The 15,695-nt window shown below is 37.5% G+C and overlaps 1 protein-coding gene across 1 annotated transcript; it reads right to left on the bottom strand.

Annotated features, from left to right (window-relative positions):
• Positions 1-9,560: 9,560 nt before the first annotated feature.
• LOC135365309 (olfactory receptor 2L2-like) lies at positions 9,561-10,520 on the bottom strand. Its single transcript, XM_064595643.1, has one exon. It carries the CDS (start codon positions 10,518-10,520, stop codon positions 9,561-9,563), a length of 960 nt encoding a protein of 319 aa, XP_064451713.1.
• Between the last annotated feature and the right edge of the window lie 5,175 nt (positions 10,521-15,695).

The raw sequence follows: 15,695 nt of genomic DNA, 5'->3' as shown, positions 1-15,695 counted from the left end.
TCATAGCCTTATAGGTTTTCCCCTATAGACTCCTTTTTGTTTCTCTCTTACTGCTTTTAAAAATGTATCTTTATAGCATTTTACATTTTAATTATTATGTATTATAATGTGGATCACCTAGGATTCATTTTGTTTGGAAGATGCTCTGTGCTTCTTGGACTTGGATGTCTATTTACTCCCTTAGATTATGAGTGTTTCCAGATATTATTAATTCAAATAAGTTTTATACCCCTCTCTCTCTGTCTTCTTCTTTTGAGATCCCTCTAATGTGATTGTTTGCTTAATATTTTCCAAAAGATCTCTTAATCTATCCTCACGTAAAAAATTAATTTCCCTTTTTGCTGTTCAACTTATGTTTGCATTGGTCTGATTTCCAGATCACTATGTTCTTTTACATCCTCAAATCTACTGTTAAATTTCTCTAGTGTGTTTATTTCTCTTATTGTATTATTCAATTCTGATTGCTTCTTTTTAATATTTTCTCTCTCTTTATTGAAATGCTCACTGGATTCTTTTATCTTCATTTCAGTGAATATCTTTATAATCATTACTTTAACTGCTTTATCAGACATATTGCTTATCCCGGTTTCATTTATTTCTTTTTCTGACGTTTATCCTTGTTCTTTCTTCAGGAGCATATTCCTCTCTCCCCGTTTTGCTTCATTTTGTTTCCATGGATTAGGTGGAACAGATCCTTCTAAGCTTGAAGGAGTGATGTTGTATATAGTGTTGCCTAGGTAGACTGTGTGTGCTTGGTGACTTTTGCTGGCTGGCTGGAACTGTGCGTGTTTAGGCTAGTTTCTCTTTATTTTTTAAAGATTTTATTTATTTATTTGATAGAGAGAGAGCACAAGCAGAGGGACACGCATGAGGAGAGGGAAAGGGAGAAGCAGACTCACTGCTGAGCACAGAAGTGGACGTGGGGTTTGATCCCAGGATGTTTGGATCAGGACTTGAGCTGAATTCAGATGTTCAACAGACTGAGTCACCCAGGCCTCCCGGCTAGTTACTCTTTTATACACTGGCTTTTTTACAGCTAGAAGATAATAATAATAATAATAATAATAATAATAATAATAATAATAATAATAATAGTAAAGAAAAAATAGTAAGAAAAGAAAAATATTAAAAAAGTAGAAAAGAAAAAAGAGAAAAAGGAGAAAAGAGAGAAAAAGAAGAAAAAGAAATACAAGGAAAAGAAAGAAAAGAAAAAGAACACAGGAATAGAAATAACAGCAAGACAAATTAAGTAAATAAAATTTAAAAATTAAAATTAAGGGGAACCTGGGTGGCTCAGTCGTTAAGCGTCTGCCTTCAGCTCAGGTCCTGGGATTGAGCCCCGCATCAGGCTCCGAGCTCGGCGGGAAGCCTGCTTTTCCTTCTCCCACTCTCCCTGCTTGTGTTCCCTCTCTTGCTGTGTCTCACTCTGTCAAATAAATAAAATCTTTAAAAAAAATTAAAATTAAAAAATGATTTTTTAAAAATGTGGCTTATTTTCTGTGCCCCAGCAGAAATTTCTATATTTCTGTGTCCCAGCACAAAGGTTCTTGTGGGTTTGCAGATCCTGGGCTTGCCGAGGTCACAAGTTCCCTGTGATGATGGAACCACCCATAATAGTATCCAGACCCTGCTCCAGTCTAGGCTTTTAAGGTAAGATAGGAGCATAAATCATGTTATTCTCCTGTCCCTCTAACCTGGAGAGTAATCCTGTGGCTCCTTCACTGCTTGGTGGAATCCTAGTGTTATCTCTTTTATGTGCTACCTTCACTTTTATACCATGGCATTTTTTTTCTGTGCCCAAGGACAAAGAAATCTATTTCCAGTCCTTTAGTTGAAGTCATTTGTAGTGTCAGGGATGGGGGTTCCCCTCACTACCATGTCGCCATCTCTCTGGCTTTTCTTTTGTCATTCTATTTTTGGTTGTTCAGAAGCTATTCATTCATCCCTCAGGTCTTCAAAATGAATTGTTCTATTAGTGGGCATAATTTGGTGTGTTCTGTAGAGGAGGTGAATTCAGGGACTTGCTACATTATCGTCTTCATCCAGAACTCTGCATTGTCTTCAGCTTCGTCACCAGCTGCATTAACTCCTAGCGATAGAGTCAGCATATTCTTTGACACTTTGAAGAAAGGCATTGACATCTCCTCTCTAGCTATGAAAGTCCTACATGGTATCTTCTTCCAATATAAGGCTGTTTTGTTTACATTGAAAACCTGTTCTTTATTGTAGCCACTTTCATTAATTATCTTAGGTAAAACTTTTGAAGAGCTTGCTTGCTGCAGCACTTGCTGCTTCACCTTGCACTTTGATGTTATGAAGATGGCTTCTTTCCTTAAATTTCATAAACTAGCCTCTGCTAGTTTGAAACATTTATTCTGAATCGTCCTCACCTCACTCAGCATTCATAGAATTGAAGAGAGTTAAGGCCTTGCTCTGGATTAGGCTTTGGCTTGAGGAAATGCTGTGGCTGGTTTGATCTTCTAAGTGGACCACCAGAAGTTTCTCCATATCAGCAATAAGGCTGTTTTAGTTTCTTATCCATGTGTTCCCTGGCATAGAACTTTTAATTTCCTTCAAGAACTTTTTGTTTGCATTTACAATTTGGTTGTTTGGTGCAAGAGGCCTAACTTTTGGCTTCTCTTGTCTTTCAATACTCCTTCCTCACTAAGCTTAATCATTTCAGGCTCTTGATTCAAAGTGAGAGACATGTGACTCTTCCTTTCACATGAACACTTAGTGGCCATTATAGGGTAATTAATTGGCCTAATTCCAGTATTGTTGTGTCTCAGGGAATAGGTAGGCTCAGAGAGAGAAAGATAGGGAATAGCTTGTTTTGGAGTAGTCAGAGCAAACACAACATTTATCAATTAAGTTCATTGTCTTATATAGGGGTCATTGATCATATACCAAAACAATTAAGGGGAACCCTCTTACACTGTTGGTGAGAATGCAAACTGGTACAACCACTTTGGAAAACAGTGTGGAGGTTCCTTATAAAGTTGAAAATAGAGCTACCTTATGACCTAGCATTTGCACTACTGGGCATTTACCCCAAAGATACAGATGTAGTGAAAAGAAGGGGCACATGCACCCCAATGTTCACAGCAGCAATGTCCACAATATCCAAACTGTGGAAAGAGCTGAGATGCCCTTCAACAGATGAATGGATAAAGAAGATGTTGTCCATATATATGATAGAATATTACTGAGCCATCAGAAACGATGAATACCCAACTTTTGCATCCATATGGATGGAAATGGAGGAGTATATGCTAAGTGAAATGAGTCAAGCAGAGAAAGTCAGTTATCCTATGGTTTCACTTATTTGTGGAACATAAGGAATAGCATGGAGGACATTAGAAGGAAGGAGAAAATGAAGGGGGTGGGAATCAGAGGGGGAGTTGAACCATGAGAGACTATGGACTCCAGGAAACAAACTGAGGGTTTTAGTGGGAAGAGACGTGAGGGGAGGGGTGAGCCCAGTGGTGGGTATTAAGGAGTGCATGCATTGCATGGAGCATGGGGTGTTATACGCCAACAATGAATCACGGAACACTACATCAAAAACTAATGATGTAATGTATGGTGACTAATACAACATAAAAAAAAAACTGCAATAGTAATACCAAAGATCATTAATAACAGATAAGCATGACAAATATAATAAAACAATTTTTGAAATACTGTGATAATTACCAAACTGTGACACAGAGATACAAAGTGAGGTAATACCGTTCGAAAAATGGTGCTGATAGACTTGCTTGATGCCAGATTTCCACAAACCTTCAATTTGTAGAAAATGCAATATGTGAAGTGCAACAAAGTTAAGTGCAATAAAACAAACTATCCTACAGTCCAAATGTCACTTAGGAAAGATAAACCAAGGAGAAAATAAGAGGTGGTCACCATGATTGTATTGCTATGCCTGATTTATGATGCACTTTAGTAAGTTAGGGATCTCAATTGCTTCCTATGTCTGTACTGAAATCTTCATTAGGTTTAGCTAGGCAAATATTTTCTGAATGTCTTTTATGTGCCAAGCATTGACCACATCTGAGGATACCATCATAATGAAGAGAAATCTGGTCACCACACTCAGGGAGATAGTATTCTAGGATTACATACAAAAAATAAGCAACTAAGCAAATGCATTATAGTGTGATAAGTACTATGAAGGAAAGAGTTGAAGTTTTCTGATAAAGAAATGTACTTGTTTTAGGTGAGGTGAGCATGAAATTCTTTCTTAGAAAGTATTTGAGCTGGAAGATAATTAAAGGAAGATAAGGAATGGATTGTGTTCCTATGTAGAGGCATGGTATTGTGTGATCCAGGCAGAAGAAAGAGCCAGCTCCATGGCCCCAGTGAAGATCCCATGTGGCTGGTGCCAAGTGAATGGAAGGAATCATATCATTGTTGGGTTTTACATCACTTTTCAGAAAAATTTAATTAACTTATTAGGCTTTTATGAAACTCATGTTTCCTCATCTGGGAAGTAAAAAAAATAACAAAAGTAATAATGGCTAACAGTACTAGACTCTGATCACATGCTAATGTTGTTCTCAATGTTTGACACTAAGTTTTCATTTATTATTCACATATTTTTCATTTTCCATGTTATTTAAAGAAAAGAAAAGCTTAAATGGTGTATATCACTTACCCAATGACATAGAGCTCTTAGCTACAGAGGTAGGATTTGAACACATGCAATTTGGCTCCAGGGCCCAATGTGCTAAACACTCCCCAGAATCTTGCCTCATACGTGTACTTCAAGACTAAATGAGGTAATGCATATAAAACACTTAGGACAGTGCCTGGCAATAGGTAAACATTCAGTAAATGTAAATAATTATTAATAAACAATACCCTCAATATTCTGTCAGTACCTGAGAAGTACATTGATATTAAACTTACTTCCATTTTGTTTGGACACTCAAAAAAATTATCACAAATCATGATACAGGCCCCATTCATGTTCCAATGCAATAACTTTTCTCTAGACTTCATGCACTGCCATGACTCAAGAAGAAATTCTAGCTTTCTTCTATCTCAGTGAGTCTCTACTTAGAACATTAAAGACTTGGATATTTCAAATTATCTTTTTCCCTGAGAATCTGAGATAACAACATAAAACCATGGCAGAACTTTCCTGCCATCTGGGTTCCACCTGTTCTTCTTAAAGAACCTCTCTCTTGAAGGTTACTCCAAGGCTTGGGATCATCATAACTTTAGTGTTAATCTAGAACTCAGTCCAACAATAGTATTAGAGAGGGACAGAACATGATGTATCAGGGTATAGTTGTCCATTCTGATGTGGTTGGACAGTAGAGCATGGTGGGTGGGATCAGATGTGGCCACAATATTGAAAGGGTTTGGGACCTTTTGGCAAACACAGGAAAGAGTTGGAAAAGTACATTAGGAGCCTATTATCCAGCAGGGCATCTTGAATCATGTAAAAATTGTTGGACATATATGCCTAGGTTACTTCACAGAAATTGGTTTATAAAGTCTAGGGAAACTAAATGTTTTTCTTACATTCAATTTAGGTAAAACTTTTAAATAGGAACTCCCCTGCCCCATTGTAATATAGTGCACATTACTAAAAATCTGAAAGGAACGAAATATAATTTTTGTAATGTGGGTTGAAAATTGAAATTCAGAGTTCATAATAGCATTAGCACTTTTCATAATAGCATTAGCATTAACTGGAAGACCAATAAAGAATCTGGGTGTTCTAAGGAACAAGTGACATCATCTGCTCTGCTTAAACATCAGCTTTTTTTCATAGAACCTTCCTCAGAGCTCCCAACATCTTGTTCCTCAGGCTGTAGATGAAGGGATTAAGCATGGGGATAATGATTACATCAAACACAGAGATGTTGGTGCACCTCTGAGGGGAGAGAAGAACCTGAAGTCATGTGGATAATCATGGCTGGACCAACATAGAAGTTCACCCCAGCAAGGTGGGACGAGCAGGTAGCTAGAGCTTTGTTTTTACCCTCAGGGGAATTTATGTGAAGGACAGTAAGTAGATGAGTATGTAGGATGTCAGAATAGGTCCAAAAAGGATGGGAAGGAAAACAGTGCTGGACAGTAACATTATTTTTTTCATAGGTTATTTTCTCACAAGAGAACTTCACAGAAGAAATGGTGAATTTTCCTGGAGCCACAAGCAGAGAAATGCATGGCAAAAATTGTGTACATTAAGGAGAGGAGTGCACTCCTAGCCTATGAACCAGTGGCCATTTGCTTAAAGACTCAGGGTATCATGATGGCCAGGTATCTGAGTGGGCTACAGATGCCCTGAGAGTGGTCAAAGAGCATGAGAGTCAGGAGAACACACTCAGCCACTCCTAGCTTCAAGTGAAGAAAGGTTTGGACTCTACAGCCAATGCAAGAGGTGTATCTATGTCCAGAGAAGTTGGTGGCCATCTTGGGGAGAGTGGGAAAGATTAGCATTAGGTCCATGAGGGAGAGATGGCTGAGCAGGAAGTACGTGGGAGTATGGAGGCAAGCATCACCCCAGATCACCAGGGCTTGGATTGAGTTTTCCATCCTGGTCACCCCAAGAATCACAAGAACAATGGAGATGAGGAGGCCAAGATGCTGGAAGTCAGAGACAAAGGCCAGGAGAATGAAATATGCGGCAAAAACTCATTTCCCTGCTCTATGTCTTAGTCTATTGGCTTGATCTGGAAGATCATGGAGAAAATACACAGAGTGTTACTGCTCTTCTCATATAAATGCACCACTGTTTCACATCTACTCATGAAACCTGCATATATACTGCAATATATTTGAATGTGGGAAAGATTAATGATTTGGTATCCATTGTTATTTAAATACAGTGTTTAGCAATCTATGTGGCAGGATAAGCAATGTTAATGGAGAATATTGATTTTGGTCACATTATATTACATCACTTGACACAGTGTTGCTATCATTTCTTGAGGATTGCAAATTTAATTTTTAGTTCATATGAAAATCTCCCTATGTCCTCGTAATGTGATATACACTCTTTCCAAAGTAAACATGGTTTCTATTGCACAACCACTGGAATCTCTGCATATTTGTTGCTTAGTTTAACCATCTATATCTAAATTTATCCTTAGCGGACTTACAGATCACAGTCATGGGTGAGGCATTTTATGGCTCTAGTCATTGGGACTGACCTAGAATGCCTTGAAAGTGACTTGGACTGGTTCTCATGGCCCTTGTGATTTATCAGTCAATATAGACTGATTAAAAGAGCATTATAATTGTTTTGTACATTTTATCTGTTATATTATTTTTCCTATACAGCAAATATTCCGATTTGTGCAAATTCTTCCATAAAATTCTGTGTCATCTCATCTAAAATGTTGGCTTTGTTCCTCTGCTATTGGCATTTTGTGTCATCTCCTATGATACGGTGAGGTGGATAGAACTTAAGGGAAAAAAAGTTATGGCCAAATACTGTCTTGATGTAGAATTGGGAAGGAATGGATTCTTAGAAACGTAACAGCAATTTCCAATTGTTTTGTTATTGTGTCTTTTTAAAACTATGACTCAACAGCATTTTTAACTGACAACACATTTGTACATCCTGGTACTAGAAAATAATCATGACAACGATAATATTGTTCATTCAAAATTCTGGATATTTTATTAACATGAGACCAAATGGATATAATATTATGTTCATCCAATCTTTAGCTCTCCCATGTGTTAGAGCTTCAGTTGTCAGCTTTTTCTGTGATCACACTGGAAGAGCATAACTGTGGAAGTTAGACACAAATATTTCAGAAAGCATTCTGCAAGACATTTTGCAAGATGTTTAGTGAAACATTGCTTACTCCATCTTACGCCAAGAAGCTTTTATTAGCATTTTAAGACCCGGAAAATGTTACATTAAAAAAGATATCTTTTCTTTTTTTTTTTAAACCAAATCTTCTGTACTTTGATACTGGACTTGTTTTACCTACCAATTATCCCTACTAATATTTTCTATATTCTTGGGTTTAGTGAAACACTAATTTAGAAATGTTGAGCTGGTCTTAAGGACATTAGCAATTAACAAGGTGTTATTTTTTTCCTAGAAATTCTAAATTCAATATTTTTTTTATTTTGGCATAATGTTTTTAATGTTCTTGCTAATTGACACAGTATTCTTTTACCCTTGAGAGGAAAAATCCACTTTCTCTAAGAACAATGAGGAATAAATAAACAGAACAATCAGCATTTTTTATAACTATTTTTGTTAGTGTAAAAACATTTTAACCGCTTTGCCTTAAAATATAAATAAGTACAATATATTGATATCTTGCTTTTAAAATAAATTATAAGAAACACAACAATTATTGAGTAAATAAATAATTTAGATTCCTATTGCTGCTAATTTATGTAGAAAGATGTAAAGGAGACGAGAAGGGAGCATTAAAAAGATAAGAAGGATATTTGGAAAAAGAGACATAGACTGGCTCTGCCATTCAAGTTCAGTAACGAATCCACTAATCAAATACACATTGCAAGCATTTTGCAAGGTATAGGACATACAGAAGGAGCCATTAGTGCTGGACAGAGATAACTATTGCCCAGTTATCCTGGTAGGGAACTGGGGAGGTTGCACAAGGTGAAAGGTATTGAATTGAGATCTGTGAAGGGAGTTCAGGCAACGAGTGGGGAGGCAAATGACTTTCTATGCAGAAGTAACAGCCTGTGTAAAGTGCACAGTTTGGAGAGAACATGACACCTGGAGATATTACAATCTGCTGGGCATTGCTGGACCTCAAGCAGATGTTGAAATTTGTTCGTAGACTCACAAAGATATGTCATACAAGACCTTGCTGTCATATAGGAGAATCTGTAATTTACTCCATAGGTTTTGGAAAGCCACTGATGAATGATGAGCCCCTGACCAGGGGAATGGGTGTCTGCACACAGACAAATCACCCTGGTAAGATGGTGGATAAACCATAATTAAGCAAAGGGCCAGGGCTGGAACATTTGTATGCAATTATTGCTAGAGATTAGGGAAAGAAATGGAGAGGGGATAAAAATATCCATGATCTTTGGGAGGTTAATGGACATGGTTTATTGTGTTACCAGATGGCCAAAAGTGATGATTGTTAGGAAGTGCTTATTTTTGCTTTATTCACTGGCTCAAAAACCTGGAATTAATGGACATTTGGAAGTTTGCTACTAATTAAATCTAAAGGGAGCTGTGGTCTCAGAAAAAGCTCTGTATTTTCTTCCCAAGCAAACTCCCATTTTTTTTTTATACCTTTTGCTACATCTAAAAGAAGGAAGAGGGATTTTCCATTCCAAGTGACACAAATGGAGCAAGATGAGGGGATTGGGTGAAAGCTCATATTCACACAGAGAATTGGTTGTGATTTAGACCTCTTAAAGATGATATAGTTGTTGTTTTCCTCTCTGCTCTGAGAATTCATTGGTTTTGTTATGTAAAACTGATGTTATCAGGAGATAAGGATAAGAGGAGAAGAAATGAGGACACAGAGAGTCCCATTGTTTCCTCAGACCCTGCTGCTTTCCAGGGATATTTGAACTCTGAAGTTTTCTGTCTAGTCATTGAAACATGGAAGCCTATTCTGAATGGCACACTTCCTCAGTACCTTCTTCATTGATCTCAAAACCTCCTTGTTCCTTAGACTGTAGATGAGAGGGTTCAGCATGGGAGTGAGGATGGTGTCAAACATAAAGAGAGCCTGGTTTAGGATGGGGGTGTGGGAAGATCCAGGCCTCAAGTATATCAGCATGGGTGGGCCATAGTAAAAGATGACCACAGTCAAATGGGAGGAGCAGGTAGCCAGGGCCTTGCTCCTTCCCTCACGGGAGTTTATTTGCAGGACCTGCAGGAAGATGAGTGTGTAGGAGGTCAGGATGAAGCTTATGGGGAGAAGAACCACAACAGTGCTGGTCACTACTACTCCCTTCTCATAGGCTGAGATGTCCTCACAAGATAGCTTCAAGATGGCCTTGACCTCACAGAAGAAGTCGTGAAGTTCCCGGGGGCCACAGAGGGGAAAATGCATGGTGTAGGCTGTGTGGGCCAAGGATGCCAGAGTCCCTCCCACCCAGGATCCAATGGCCATTTTCTGGGAGACCTGGTGGCTGATAATGATTGGGTACTTGAGAGGATTGCAGATGGCCACATAGCGGTCATAAGCCATGAGGGTCAAGAGTAGGCACTCAGCAATCCCCAGAGTCAGAGTGAAGAAGATCTGGGTCCCACAGCCAATCAGGGAAATCTTCCTGTTTCCTGAGAAAAAGTTAACCAGCACTTTTGGCACTATGCTAGAGATGAAAGCCAGGTCAATGAGAGAGAGTTGGCTAAGCAGGAAATACATGGAGGTGTGGAGGTGGGGATCCACCCAGATGAGGAGGATCAAAGTGGTGTTTCCTGTGATAGCAATGGTGTAGATGAGAAGGACAACAGAGACAAGGAGACTGGTATGTCTCATTCCAGGAAAAAGGCCCAGGAGAATGAAATCTGTGCTCAATGTCTCATTTTCTGTCTCCATGCTTTCTCCTTACCAGCTTCACCTGAAAGACAGTGGAGGCTTTCATAACACATGTATATGAAGCACGCCCATACAATATAGTAATTGATTGCATCATATGAGCTGTTTCTGGAGGGAACTGAAAACAGAATTTCCCAACTTCATAACAGTATTTAGGTCACAGGACAGGAATTAACCAGAGCATGGTTAGAAAATGACACAATATTTTTTTTTCCATCAATGCTCCAACCCATTCTATATTTACTTTTTTTATTTCACCTTTAATTCTCCTCTTTCAATAATCTAAAAAATTCTTAAATTCATACAGGTGTTTTTGTGTGTTTTGTTTGTTTTTTCATACTAATGGTTGCAGTCAAAACAATTTTGGCATAGCATAGAGATGCTTTAATAAAATATATATATATAGTTTTGATTCAGGTGATAAATATGTCACATGAAGTAAACTATATTTTGGGAAACCCCAATATCATTTATTTAATTTGTTGAAGTTCTTTCAGAACGTGGACCATTGAGTGCTCCAACACTCACTCAAGCCTCAATAACATCTGTTCAGTAGAATGGGTTTTGTTAGTCTCCCCTCACCATCTGTTTTCAGAGAATCAACAAGCAGCAAGCTTAAATTTGATGTCTTCAGGAATGGACACATCTTTTTTTCTACTGTTTAAATTGAATTATATTTAGTAGATGATGTTACTTTAGTTTAAGATGTACAACATATTTATTGGACAACTTGATAGGTTATGCTAGTCTCACCACAAGTGTAGCTATCATCTGTCATCATACAAAGCTATTTCAACATCATTGACTGCATTCCCTATGTTGTACCTGCGAGCTTATACCTCTCACTCCCCTTCACCCATTTTTGCCCATCCCTGCCACCCTCTCCTCGCCCCAGACATGACCAGTTTGTTCTATGTATTTATGGATCTGTTTCTACTTTTTTGTTTTGTTTTGTTTTTTCATTTGTTTTATTTTTTATATTCCACTTATAAGTGCTAGTATATGACATATGTCTTTCTCTGACTTATTTTACTTAGCATAATACCTTCTAGGTTCATCCATGTCACAAATGGCAATAAGACAAGGAAAATAAGTAAAAGGCATCCATATTGGTATAGAAAAAGTAAAACTGTTGCTATTTGCAGATGACATAATACTACACATTAAAAAAAAACAAAACTAAAGACTCCACCTGAAAACTTTTAGAAGTAATAAATGTATTCAGTAAAGTTGCAGAATACAAAATTAATAAACAGAAATCTTTTATCTCTCTGCACTAATAACAAAGCCACTGGAAAAGAAATTAAGAAAACAACTGCATTTAGAATTTCACCAAAAATAATAAAATACCAGGAGTAAATTTAACTAAGGAGTTGAAAGAACTACATGATAAAAAACTATAGAATATTGTTGAAAGAAATTGAAGAAGAAACAAAAAATGGAAAGATATTCCATACTCATGGACAGGAAGAATTAATATTGTTAAAAATGCCCATACTACACAAAGCGATTTAGAGATTCAGTGCAAGCCCTTTAGAAATACCAATAACATTTTTCACAAAACTAGAATAAATGATGCTAAAATTTGTAAGGAATTATAAAGGACCTCGAATAACCAAAGCAGTCTTGAGAAATGAGAAAGCTGAAGATATCACAACCCCATATTTCAAAATATTTGCAAAGATACAATAATCAAAACAATGTGGTACTAGCACAAAAATAGACAGATTAATGGAAAAGGATGGAGATGCCAGATATAAGCCCACACTTATATGGTCAATTAATCTATGAGAAAGGAGGTAGGGATATGCAATGGGGAAGAGACAGTTTATTGAATAAATGGTTCTAGAACAACTGGATAGCCAAATGAAAAAGAATGAAATTGAACCACTTTCTTACACTATACATGAAAGTAAACTAAAAATGAATTAAAGACTGAAATTAGTGACCCCAAACCATAAAACACCTAGAAGAAAACATAGGTAGTGAATTCATTGACATTGGCCTTAGCAACATTACTCTAGATGTATCTTCTCAGACAAAGGAAACAAAAGCAAAAATATACTTCTGAGACTACACCAAAATAAAAATATTTTGTATAGTGAAGAGAACCATTAATGAAACAAAAATGCAACCTAGGGAATGGGAAAAATATTTCCACATTATATGTCTGATAAGAGGTCAATACTTAAAATATATAAAGAACTTATACAACTCAACACGAGAACAAATAAATAAATAATCAAATAGGCCAACACCTCCACAGATCATAGTGAAACTTGCAAATCTCAGGACACTATATCATACTTGAAGGGTCTATCCAACAAGAAGATCTAACAATTGTAAATACTTATGCCCCTAATGTGGGAGCAGCTAATTATACAAACCAGTTACTAAAAAATTAAAGAAACACATTGATAATAATGCAATAATAGTAGGGGATTTAACACTCCACTCACAGCAATGGGCAGATAATCTAATCAGAAGATCAACAGTGAATGAAGGGCTTTGAATGACACACTGGACCAGATGGACATCACAGATATATCCAAAGCATTGTGTCCTAAAACAACAGAATACACATTCTTCTCACATGCAAATGGAACATTCTCCAGAATAGGTTACATCCTGGGTAAAAATCACGTCTCAAATGGTACAAAGATATTGGGATCATTCTGTGCCTATTTTCAGACCAAAATGCTTTGAAATTTGAACTCAATCACAAGAAGAAATTTGGAAAGAACTCAAATACATGGAGGTTAAAGAGCATCCTACTAAATAATGAATGGGCCAATGAGGAAATTAAAGAAGAATTTTTAAAAAATCATGGAAACAAATAAAAATGAAAATACAACTGTTTAAAACCTTTGGGATGCAGTAAAGGTGGTCCTAAGAGGGAAGTATATAGCAATACAAGTCTTTCTCTAGAAGCAAGAAAAGTCTCAAATACACAACCTAACCTTATACCTAGAGGAGCTGGAGAAAGAGCAGAAAATAAAGCCTAAACCAAGCAGGAGACAAAGAAAAGAAAGAAAGAAAGAAGAAAGAAAGAAAGAAAGAAGAAAGAAAGAAAGAAAGAAAGAAAGAAAGAAAGAAAGAAAGAAAGAAAGAAAGAAAGAGAAAAGAAAGAAAGAAAGAAAGAAAGAGAAAGAAAGAAAGAAAGAAAGAAAAATCAGAGCAGAAATCAATGAAATAGAAACCAAGGAACAGTAGAATAGATCGAGGAAACTAGGAGCTAGCTATTTGAAAGAATTAATAAGACTGATAAACACTTGGCCAGACTTATCAAAAAGAAAAAAGAAAGAAAGAAAGAAAAGACCCAATTTTTTTTACATTATTTTTTAATTTTTTTTATTCTTATGTTAATCCCCATACATTACATCATTAGTTCTAGATGAAGTGTTCCATGATTTATTGTTTGTGCATAACACCCAGTGCTCCATGCAGAACGTGCCCTCCTCAATACCCACCACCAGGCCAACCCATCCTCCCACACCCCTCCCATCTAGAACCCTCAGTTTGTTTTTCAGAGTCCATCATCTCTCATGGTTCGTCCACCCCTCCGATTTCCCCTGCTTCATTCTTCCCCTCCCGCTACCTTCTTCTTCTTTTTTTTTTTTCTTAACATATATTGCATTATTTGTTTCAGAGGTACAGATCTGAGATTCAACAGTCTTGCACAATTCACAGCGCTTACCAGAGCACATACCCTCCCCAGTGTCTATCACCCAGTCACCCCATCCCTCCCACCCCACCCCCCACTCCAGCAACCCTCAATTTGTTTCCTGTGATTAAGAATTCCTCATATCAGTGAGATCATATGATACATGTCTTTCTCTGTTTGACTTATTTCGTTCAGCATAATACCCTCCAGTTCCATCCACGTCGTTGCAAATGGCAAGATCTCATTCCTTTTGATGGCTGCATAATATTCCATTGTATATATATATACCACCTCTTCTTTATCCATTCATCTGTTGATGGACATCTTGGCTCTTTCCACAGTTTGGCTATTGTGGACATTGCTGCTATAAACATTGGGGTGCATGTACCCTTTCGGATCCCTACTTTTGTATCTTTGGTGTAAATACCCAGTAGTGCAATTGCTGGATCATATGGTAGCTCTATTTTCAACTTTTTGAGGAAGCTCCATACTGTTTTCCAGAGTGGCTGCACCAGCTTGCATTCCCACCAACAGTGTAGGAGGGTTCCCCTTTCTCCGCATCCCCGCCAACATCTGTCGTTTCCTGACTTGTTAATTTTAGCCATTCTGACTGGTGTGAGGTGGTATCTCATTGAGGTTTTGATTTGGATTTCCCTGATGCCGAGCGATGTTGAGCACTTTTTCATGTGTCTGTTGGCCATTTGGATGTCTTCTTTGGAAAAATGTCGGTTCATGTCTTCTGCCCATTTCTTGATTGGATTCTTTGTTCTTTGGGTGTTGAGTTTGATGAGTTCTTTATAGATTTTGGATACTAGCCCTTTATCTGATATGTCATTTGCAAATATCTTCTCCTATTCTGTCGGTTGTCTTTTGGTTTTGTGGACTGTTTCCTTTGCTGTGCAAAAGCTTTTTATCTTGATGAAGTCCCAAGAGTTCATTTTTGCCCTTGCTTCCCTTGCCTTTGGCGATGTTTCTAGGAAGAAGTTGCTGTGGCTGAGGTCGAAGAGGTTGCTGCCTGTGTTCTCCTTTAGGATTTGGATGGACTCCTGTCTCACACTGAGGTCTTTCAACCATTTGGAGTCTATTTTTGTGTGTGGTGTAAGGAAATGGTCCAGTTTCATTCTTCTGCATGTGGTATCCAATTTTCCCAACACCATTTGTTGAAGAGACTGTCTTTGTTAAATTGGACATTCTTTCCTGCTTTGTAAAAGATGAGTTGACCATAGAGTTGAGGGTCCATTTCTAGGCTCTCTAATCTGTTCCATTGATCTATGTGTCTGTTTTTGTGCCAGTACCATGCTGTCTTGATGATGACAGCTTTGTAATAGAGGTGTAAGTACGGAACTGTGATGCCACCAGCTTTGCTTTTCTTTTTCAACATTCCTCTGGCTATGCGGGGTCTTTTCTGGTTCCATACAAATTTTAGGATGCTTTGTTCCATTTCTTTGAAAAAAGTGGATGGTATTTTGATGGGGATTGCATTGAATGTGTAGATTGCTCTAGGTAGCATT

This window comes from Mirounga angustirostris, unplaced genomic scaffold (assembly GCF_029215605.1).
Source record: "Mirounga angustirostris isolate CCGP_5_RB_7025 unplaced genomic scaffold, mMirAng1.0.hap1 SCAF_7, whole genome shotgun sequence".
Taxonomy (NCBI): domain Eukaryota; kingdom Metazoa; phylum Chordata; class Mammalia; order Carnivora; family Phocidae; genus Mirounga; species Mirounga angustirostris.
The sequence above is the reverse complement of the archived record's forward strand: the minus strand, read 5'-3'. Positions and strand labels throughout refer to the sequence as shown.